This window comes from Microtus ochrogaster, chromosome 4 (assembly GCF_000317375.1).
Source record: "Microtus ochrogaster isolate Prairie Vole_2 chromosome 4, MicOch1.0, whole genome shotgun sequence".
NCBI classification, from domain to species: Eukaryota; Metazoa; Chordata; class Mammalia; order Rodentia; family Cricetidae; genus Microtus; species Microtus ochrogaster.
The window spans coordinates 16,658,682-16,669,263 of NC_022011.1; the positions used below are offsets into that span (position 1 = coordinate 16,658,682).

The 10,582-nt window shown below is 40.2% G+C and overlaps 1 protein-coding gene across 2 annotated transcripts in view; it reads left to right on the plus strand.

Annotated features, from left to right (window-relative positions):
- Nucleotides 1–10,582, plus strand: part of Rfwd3 (ring finger and WD repeat domain 3) — a 32,100-nt gene that overhangs the window by 6,836 nt on the left and 14,682 nt on the right. Inside the window, exons 3-6 of one of the 2 annotated variants that reach the window (XM_005345657.3) lie at nt 1,112–1,290; nt 3,228–3,298; nt 5,931–6,116; nt 6,196–6,287. In XM_005345657.3, the coding sequence (XP_005345714.2) occupies nt 1,112–1,290; nt 3,228–3,298; nt 5,931–6,116; nt 6,196–6,287 (528 nt within the window). The remainder of the gene's footprint in view (nt 1–1,111; nt 1,291–3,227; nt 3,299–5,930; nt 6,117–6,195; nt 6,288–10,582) is intronic. The other variant, XM_005345658.3, reaches the window with a different exon arrangement.

The window sequence follows — 10,582 nt, forward strand, 5'->3', positions numbered from 1 at the left end:
TTTTTGATTTTTCGAGATAGGGTTTCTCTGTAGCTTTGGAGCCTGTCCTGGAACTCCCTTTGTAGACCAGGCTGGCCTTGAACTCACAGAGATCCGAGTGCTGGGATTAAAGGCGTGCGCCACCACCGCCCGGCCTTGCCTCTTCTTTCTCTCTGTATTTCTCATTCTCTCCCCTGCCTCACTCCCTTTATTTCAATAAAACTCCCACATAAAAAAAAGAAAGGAAAATTTTTCTCCTTAGAGTAGTAACAGTGTTTGTAAAATGTGAGCTAAGTTTTCATGACAGAATTGGCCATATCTATAGTAATCTAGGGGTGATTAGTGAAGGAAAACAAGTGATTCTTGGTATATTTTGTAGTTCCCTATTCTCATCCCTTTGTCCAGCACCATGGTAGCCTTGGATAGACTGTGTGACAGCCACCATGGGAGCTCCATGTTGTTGGAAAGAATCCTCATTATGTGATGTTTGGTGGTTGGTTTCCTAAAAGACTCCATGATTGAATGGGGGGGGGTATATTTAACCAGTATTTGCCTGATCTTCTATTTTTTTCTCTTTTTAAGAATTTATTTTTATTATTTTAAATTATGTGTCCATGTGGGGATCTGTGATTAAGTATATGCATTAGAGTCCAGGTACTCAAGGAGGCCAGAGGCATTGGATCCCCTCGAACTGGAGTTACAGATGGCTGTGAGTGCAGGCTACTGAATCCTGGTTCTCTGGAAGACCAATAAGTGCTCTTAACAATGAGCTATCTTTCCAGCCCAGTTATATTCATTTTTTAATTGTTTGCCTGTGAGTATGTATGTGTATGATATATATGTCTGGTGCCCATCAAAGTCAGGAGAAGCATCAGAGCTCCTAAAACTGGAGTTACAGATAGTTGTAAGCTGCCATGTGGGTACAAGGAACCATACCCAGGTCCTGTATAAGAGCAACAAGTGCTGTTGCCTACTGAGCCATCTCTCCAGCCCTAGAATATGTTAGTTTCACTCAGTTTTCAATGAAACATTTAATGGCCTTTAAATAGACTGAAACAACTTGGAATTGTCTTCATCATTAGAGATTATTCTTGCAGTGTACTATAATTCTTTTGTCCCTGTGTCCACGCAGGTTGAGAACACCAATGTATGCCTACTTTCAGGTAAGCAGGTCTCAGCCCTACGTACCAGCCACTGCCCCTGATTCACAGACCAGGAATCCCACATCAGGAACTGATTCTGACAGTGATAGCTCTGCAGAGAATGAAGAGGTTGTTGTCCAGGCAGAAGAACCCGAAGCTAACATCCCAGGTCTGTATTTTATCCAAAACTAAAATCCACATAGCATAGATAGCTTTCGCTGGCTATGGTGACATTAAAAGACTTCGATCTGTCTCATGATTTTCTGTAATTTGTGTTCCAACAAAATAAGTCTCTCTGTAACAGTTCTTCACAGTCCCTTTTACTTTTTATACTGAGATGATCCACCCACTGCCTTACTAATTAAACAATTACTAGAGCCCTTTAATAATGGCTAGACCAAGAGCAGGCTAGCACCTCCAAAATGTCTCTAGGTGCCAAAGTTGAGAGGTACATCATTTTTAAAGACAAAACCACAATTACATCAATGTTAGAGGAGATTGGAGTGAGTGACCTTGTAGCATCTGTCTTTTTCCAGATTTTAGCAGTGTTTGCCAGACATGAGATTACAATTATTGATATGTACATCTCTAGTTGTTTTAGTTTTATATTCTACCTTGCACAAACATTTAATTATTTTGGCTAATAACATCTGGACCATGGTCAGGGTCATGGACAGTCCCAAAAGTATTGCCAAGATAGATGTGACCAGAAGGCTGAAAAGTATCTGGGCAGACATATAATGTGGAGTCAGGACAAGAAGAGATTACTCAGTAAACCTGAGGAAGTAAACTGTATATTTAAAAGTTTTGTGTGCCTATGTTGTTGGAACAAATGTCTATAATGCCATCATTTTGGAGGCTGCAATAGGATGATGTAATGCAAGATTAGCTTGGGCTATATAATGATAAATTCAGCCATCTGAGTTGTGACTTTTGTGTCTTAGTATGTTTTATTTTGTGTAAATGGAATTTTATTTAGCAGTTGGTAAGCAGAGACCCCCTAAAGTAGATTTTCTGTTTTCATTTAAAAGCCACTGATACCCAGATCATGTTTTTTCAATACCTTTTCCTTTAAAAATCTTTTTTAGATATTTTTAAGAATTTATTTTTTATGAGTGATTTACCTGCACATATGCATGTGTATCATGTACATGTCCGTGCCCAACGTGGTCAGAAGAGGACACTGGATTCTCTGAAACTAGAGTTTTATCAATGGTTGTGAACCACCATGTGACTGCTGGGAACTAACCCCGGTCCTCTATGAGATCAGCAAGTACACTTAACTGCTGAGCCCTATCTCCAGACCCTGGTTTTTTTTTGTTTTGTTTTTTGGTTTTCAAAGACAGGGTGTCTCTCTGTCTCTCTATCCTGGAACTCACTTTGTAGTCCAGGCTGGTTTTGAATTCACGGAGATGGACATATATAGTGAAAAAGATGAGAATTAATCAACTATAAAGAACAACTATTGAGGAGTTTTTAATATAAACAGGATTATCTATTTTTAGATGGTAGTAAGGAATTTCTGTTAATTTTTAAAGATATATTAATGATAGTGTTTATATGAAAAATGTTTTTAGTGGTATTATAAAGGTTTTTCAAGTATTGACACTTTAGGGTTCGTCTGGTTTTCATGTATACACAAAACAATGGAATAGAGCTTAAGAATTATTGAGTTTTTTATATTTTTAGATAAATTTTATTTGTATAAATGTATTGCCTGCATATATGAGAACTACATGTATGCCTACCGCCCACGAGAGAATCAGATTCTTTGGAACTGAGGTTAGGATGGCTGTGAACTGTCATGTGGATGCTGGGAATTAAACCTGGGTCTTCTGCAAAAATAACCAGTGTTCTAGACCACTGAGCCGTCTCTAGCCCTGATTTGCTTTTTAAAACTGAGTGTTGGATATTTTGTCTACTTATGGAATATCCAAAATAAGTACATAGTAATAATAAATCACTGATGCTATATGGTAGAAATGACATCCTTTGCAGAAATATTATAGATTCAGGTGGGCAGCTGCAGTGAGGCTCTCTGTTAGCTTCTCCTACCTAACTTCTGTCTTTTGTATATTGTCTGTGCTTTTTCTGGATACAACTTAGTAGAACACAGAGTTATCTCAGCAGAGCAAGAAGCTACATCTGTCACAGGAGGTGAAACAGTCCATGAAGAGGTAACAAGATTTTTCTTCTCCCCCCCCCCGCCCCAGACAAGGTTTCTCTGTGTAGTAGTCCTGGCTGTTCTAGAACTAGTTCTTGTAGACCAGGCTGGCCTTGAACTCACAGAGAACTGCCTGCCTCTCTGCCTCCCAAGTGCTGGAGTTAAAGGTGTGTGCCACCATCACCCAGCCTCATTTTCTTTTTATAACATCTTAACCTGAAGTTAGTTTGGCTTTTAACTCCATCCTTGGCCTGCTAAGTGCTATGGTTTTCAAGCATATGTCATCACATCCAGTTTGAACATCCCTTTAAATGAAAGTTAAGATTTTCATTTTAAATGAAACTAGGTTAAATTAGAAAGCTTTGCAGGCTTTGTGAATGAGATTTTCAGATGTGGTTTCTATTTCAGTTATTCATTGTGTGACTTTCTTCTTTGGGTAGCCCTGGCTATCCTGGAACTCTCTCTGTAGACCAGGCTGGCCTCAAACTCAGAGATGTGCCTGCTTCTACCTCCTGAGTGCTAGCATTAAAGGCATGCACCACCAAGCCTTGCACTGGTTGGTTGGTTGGTTTGGTTGGTTGGTTGGTTGGCTGGTTGGCTGGTTGGTTTTTGGTTGGTTTTAGGACAGTCTTATTAGGTAGCCCAGACAGGCCTTATTTTAGTATTTGCATATTTCATAACGTAGGATACATTTTAGTCAACTTCCTGTTATGTACCCTATTGCTTCCTTCCCCCTCCCTTTTTTTCTTAAGTTTTTCTTAAATAAGTCAAGAGTATCATTGGACAGTTAACAAATAGTTGTGATTATACTCGAGATATATTTCTAGCAGAGACTGCTATATCAAAGGAAAGTATGTTTTAATTTGATAAATGAAACTTGCATTTGAAAATTTATGCAGACTCATGCCCACAGCAACAGTATGTAAGCATGTTTTCTTTTCTCCTTGAGACAAGGTGTTACTTGGCTCTCCTGGTTGGCTCAGGGTGGTCTTTGAATTTGTAGCAATGCGTTTGTCTCAGCCTCCCAGGTGAAGGGATAACAAGTATACATCCACAGTAGTAATTGGTGTCATCAGGTAACAATTTATGCCTGTCTGATAAATAAATAGTTTCTTTAGTTGAATTTAGTAACTATAAATGATTGCTTATTGATCAGTGTGTGTGCTGTTTTTTGTTTGTTTTTGTTTTTCCGAGACAGTAGCTTTTGGCCTGCCTGTCCTGGAACTAGCTCTTCTAGACCAGGCTGGCCTTGAACTCAGAGATCCACCTGTCTCTGCCTGCCTGCTGGGATTAAAGGTTCACACCACTACCACCATCAGGCTTTTGTTAAGATTTTTATGTTCTTTGTTTTCTCATATTTTTCCTTTGACTGGAATGAGCTGGATGTTTTAAGGCTATAGGAGTTGATGATTAGTTTAATTTTGCATGTATAAAGAACTTCCTTGAGCTGGATTCATGTCTTTAATCCCAGCACTTGGAAGGCAGAGGCAGGCCATTCTCTGGTTTACAGAGTATGTTCCAGGACAGCCAAAGCTGTTACACAGGGAAACCCTATTGAAAAGCGAAAAATTAAAAGACAGAATCTTCTTGACCTGAACAAGGACAACGCCAGTAAATGCTAATGTAGAAAAGGGAAAGCTATGAATGAGGCTGTGAGCCTAGAATGCCGAAAGCGGGAGAGCTAGTCTGCCCTGGAGGAGTACACCAAGTAGTTATCCGGTACCTGGATAACAATTCTGGATAGCAATTCAGTTTCAGCCCTGAAAACACACATAAAAGTAACATTATGTGACTAAGCAGGATGTGTTTATAGTGTGTTATGTGTACATACATACAAATTATGTATATATGCCCACATGCACGTGGGTAGCAACAGTTAAAGAAGAAAAGGCCATACATTGGTGGGGGGGGGGTGTACGACATTAGTGCACATGATGTCAGTCCAGGCTGTATAGTAAGACCCTGTTTCCAAAAAGTAAAAAGGAGCCTGCCTACTATCTGATGTTGATTATCGTGATTTCCAGAATGTTTTTACTTCACTTTCTGTAACTTTGGACTAGTAACTGCTTTTCTTTATTTGTATTGGAAAAGAAAGAGATTCAAACAATTTTGTTAAATCAATAATAGGAGGCCAGATAGGTAAAGGCACTTCCTGAGATCCACGTGGTGGACAGAGAAACAACTCCAAAAGTTGTCTTCTTTACCACACATGAAATAATGGGTGAATGAATGGAAACAAAAGGTTTTCCGGGTATGGTGATGCTACCTGCTTGTAGTCCCAGCACTCAAAAGGCTAAGTGGAGAGAATCTAAATTTGAGGTTAGTATGGTTCAATATTCAGGCCCTTTCTCACCAACTGTTTAAAAAAAAAATCAGTGTTTCTGGGATGTAACTTCATGGTAGAAGACATGTTTAGCATGTATAAAGGTTCCACCATACCCCCCGAAGTAGGTAGTGTATATAGTATATGATGTATATTTTGTTAGGTTGTATTTTATAAAAATGACATGTATCTAGTAGGTGTTAAACATTCTTGGCAGCTTTTCAGGTAGGTTTATATCATTTTGGTGCAGTTTTATGTGGTAGTTTGCACACGAGACTGTTTTTGCAGTTTCTGACTTGATTGCCTTTCAACTTTAATCTAGAAGTCTCCCCAGAAACCCGACGTTCTGTCTTCTGTGGATGATGAAGAAGGGGAAACTTGCACAATATGTTTGGAACAGTGGACAAGCGCTGGGGACCATCGGCTCTCAGCCTTACGCTGTGGGCACCTCTTTGGATATAGATGCATTTCCAAGTGGCTTAAAGGGCAGACACGAAAATGTCCTCAGGTAAGGAACATAAACAAGGACTTTGTATTAAGTCAGAATCCCTAGAACCATTCTGATTGTGTCTCACTGGACTGTTTAGTGCAACAAGAAAGCCAAGCACAGTGACATCGTTGTTCTTTATGCCCGGACCCTCAGAGCTTTGGACAACAGTGAACAGGAGCGCATGAAAAGGTAGGTGAGGGTGAGTGAGATAGTGTAGTGGTAAAGGCACGTGCTCCCAAGCCTTGCTCAGCAGATTCAATAACCAGGACTTAATGGTGGCTGGACAGAACTGACTTCCACACATGTATGTATACAACACACAGTAAATAAATGTGAGAAAGGGGAAAAATTTTTAAATCTGCTTAGATGCCAGGTGGTGGTGGCACACGCCTTTAATCCCTGTACTCGGTAGGCAGAGGCAGGCAGATCTGTGAGTTCCAGGCCAGCCTGGTCTTCAAGAGCTCGGTCCAAAGAAGGAAAAAAAAAAAGAGCTAATTCCAGGACAGGCCTCAAAGCTACAGAGAAACCCTGTCTCGAAAAAAAAAAAAAAGAGCTAATTCCAGGACAGGCCTCAAAGCTACAGAGAAACCCTGTCTCGAAACACAACAACAACAAAAAAGCCCCAACCTAGAGTTTCTCTGCTTCATTTTGTTTCTTTGTTTCTTGGGTTTTGTATGTATGTGTGTGATGGTGATTTGGGTTTTTTTTGTTGTTGTTGTTGTTTTCCATATAGGGTTTCTCTTTGTAACCGCCCTAGCTGTCTTGGAACTAGCACTGTAGACCAGGCTGGCCTCAAACTCACAGAGATCCACCTGCCTCAGCCTCCCGAGGGCTGGGGTTAAAGGCGTGGGCCACCACTGCCGTGCGTGCATGTGTGTGTTTTCAAGACAGTTTGCTATATAGCCCTTGTTATCCTGGAACTCACTCTGTGCAGTACTAAAATTAAAGGTGTGCACCACCATTGCCCTTGGCTAGACTTCTCCAGTTCTTTGTGGTGCCCATTTGACCCCTTTGTTACCTGTACAAGCCTTCCTTTGACTGCTCCCAGAACTAGGAGGATGTGCACATTCAATCCAGAGGCACTCTTTGCTTCTTTTTTCTTTTAAATAAATTTATTTATTTATTTATTTATTTATTTATTATGTATACAATATTCTGTCTGTGTGTCTGCCTGCAGGCCAGAAGAAGGCACCAGACCTCATTACAGATGGTTGTGAGCCACCATATGGTTGCTGGGAATTGAATTCAGGACCTTTGGAAGAGTAGGCAATGCTCTTAACCGCTGAGCCATTTCTCCAGCCCTCTTTGCTTCTTTTTAAAGCATATTTAATAAAGAAATTATCTAATTTCCTTACTACTCTGACGTTTTTCTAGTCTCTAATTTGGGATTTCTGAAGATCATTGAGGTTATAATCTCAGGCGCTGGTACTTATATAATCACATTCTACATGATTTATTGTCTATATAGCATTAAAATGTGAGGCTGGAAGCCAGAGATCATGGCACCTTTACTTCTAGCACTCGGGAGGCAGAGGCAGGCAGACCTCTGAGTTTGAGGCCAGCCCTGATCTATATAGAGATGAGGATAGTCATGGCTGCATAGAGAGACCCTGTCTCCAACAAGTAAAGTGCAGTGTGAAGCTGAGGTTGGGAAGTATAGCTAGCTTAGTGGTAAAGCACTTGCTTAACATTGTGAGGCCCTGGGTTTCATTTTAGCACTGGGGGATTAAAAACTCTTTTGAATAAAGATCTGGTTTTGCATGGTTGTCCACACCTGTAATTTCAACACTTTGGAGGCTCATGCAAAATTTGTGGGCGATTAAAAACAAGCCTGAGCAAATAGTAAGTCCCAGGCCATAGTAAGACTCATCTTTTTATTTGTTTTGGGGTTGGTTTTGTTTGTTTGTTTGTTTGTTTTCCTGAAGACAGGCTCCTATATGTACCCTTGGCTGTCCTAGAACTCACTATGTAGATTAGGTGGTCTCAGACTCAGATCTGTCTGCATGCTTCTGCCTCCCAAGTACTAAGATTAAAGGCATATGTCACCGTGCCCAGCTAAGACCCATGTTCTCACATAGTTAATGTTTTTCTTTTTTTTTTTTATAATTTACTTACTTTTATTTTATTTGCATTGGTGTTTTGCCTGCATGTATGTCTATCTGAGGGTGTCAGATCTTGGAGTTACCGACAGCTGTTGACTGCCATGTGGGTGGTAGGAATTGAACCTGGGTCCTCTGGAAGAGCAGTCAGAACTCTTAACCACAGAGCCATCTCTCCAGCCCCCAGTTAATGTTTTTCAAATGGTGACATGTTCATGGGAGATAGAAGCAAGAGGATCAAGGCCAAGACTGGATACATAGCTCACTGGTAGAGCTCTTGACTGGCATCCACAAACCCCTGGGATCTGTGGGGGAAATGCCTAGCAAGTTTCAAACTGCCGTGCTACAAAGGCCCTGTCTCTTGAAAGAAAAAGGAGACTAAAGTTTAAAATACCCACCATTGAGAAAGTTGCAGACATGTATTGTATTAATTCACATTTTACTGATAATGTTTGAATGTTAAATATCTAAATACTTAGAGCTGGCGATGCCATTTGGGAGGTTGTGAAACCTTTAAGAGGCCAAGATTAGCTGGAGGAAATGGTTCACTGGGCAGGGAGGGCCTTAGAAGTTAACTTACTCAAGTTGTAGCTGGCTTGTCTACTTCCGGGTTAGCAGATGTGTAAGCGAGCTTTTGTAGAGCCACCAGGTGCTGTAGGGTTACCTCATACTGTGTGCTCAAATAAATACTTCCTCAGATTGTTTCTTACTGAGGATTTGGTCACAGCAATGATAAAACTTTACTTTCAGATGTTTAACAAATATATAGTTATCCTACTATAGGCAATTCTTTTCCCCCTCTGTGTTTCTTTGGAGCCTGTCCTGGAACTCGCCCTGTAGCCCAGGTTGGCCTCGAACTCTCAGAGATCCACCTGCCTCTGCCACCCGAATGCTGAGATTGAAGGCGCGCGCCACCCCTGCCCAGCAGCAATTATTTATAAAAGGGTATTTGCAAAGATTTACTTAATAAAAACAATTTGTTGTTAATAATCACAGCCATCTGTAATGGGGTCTGGTGCCCTCTTCTGGCCTGAAGGCATACGCACAGACAGAATATTGTCTACATAATAAATAAATAAATATTTTTTAAAAATTACTTTAAAAAAAAAAAAAAGAACTGTGGAAGCATTTGTTGTTGTTGGAGATGGTCTCTAAGTTGTCCAGGCTGGCCTTGAACTCTGTAGACCAAACAAGCCTGGAATTGTTTCAGCACCTGAATAGTAGTGACAGGCCTATGCCGCCAGGTTCAGCCTGTGTGGGTTTTTGTTTCTCTGAAGCTGCATCAGTCTCAGGGTTGTACTTGTTTCTGCTACTTTAAGATCAAAGTGTAGCTCTGATCTTTGAAAATTTTGTCAAATTAGCTCTTAACTCTGCTCTCATGAATTACCAAGTGCTGTAATGTAATCTATTAAATACTGTGTTCTTTTTGCACAAACTTTTCATTGCTACCTATGTCTTAAATCAAGGATATTGTACATCACCTGTTTTTTGGGGTTGGTTGGTTTTTTTTTTTTTGTTTTTTTGGTTTTTTTTGGTCATTTTTGAGCCAAGGTGTTATATAGTCCAAGAACAATGGCTTTGCTCTTCCCACCCCCACATGCCTTTTAAAGATTATTTTTTTTATTGTGCATGGCATGGGTGTTTGGTCAGCACAAATATATGTGCACCATATATTTCCTTGGTGTTCTCAAAGGACAGAAAAGGGCCTCAGATTCCCTGGAACTAGAGTGCCAGGCAAGTGTGAACTGTCATGTGGGTTCTGGGAACTAAACACTGTCCTGTCTATGCAAGAGTAGTAAATGCTGCCAGGCGATGGTGGCACACGCCTTTAGTCCCCCTACTTGGGAGGCAGAGGAAAGTGAATCTCTGTGAGTTGGTGGCCAGCCTGGTCTACAGAGTGAGTTCCAGCAAACTGTGTCTCAGAAAAAGAAAGAGTAATAAATGCTCTTAACTGCTGAGCCATCTTTCCAGCTAGAGTGTTTTTGTTGTCTTTGTTTGGAATTAGAGTATCACTCTGTTAACTTCTGATCCATGTCATTCTAGTCTTTATATCTTTTTCTCTTTGCTATATCAGTGACATGGAATTTTGTTGTTGTTTTTGTGTTTCATATTTTGAAATTATGTTTAAATACATGCAAATTTGTGATTAGATATTGTTGTTTTTATGTCTATTCATGCATTTTACCTTCATTCTAATTGACTTTTTGTTAGAATATGCTTAATGTAAACTTCTTTATTTTTCTAAGCTTTAGCCGTTTTAGTTCTATTCATTTATCACTTAATTCACATGTGGGACAAGCCACAGATACACCAATAGATAATTTTTGGGACAAGCCACAGATACACCAATAGATAATCTTTGGGACAAGCCACAGATACACCAAT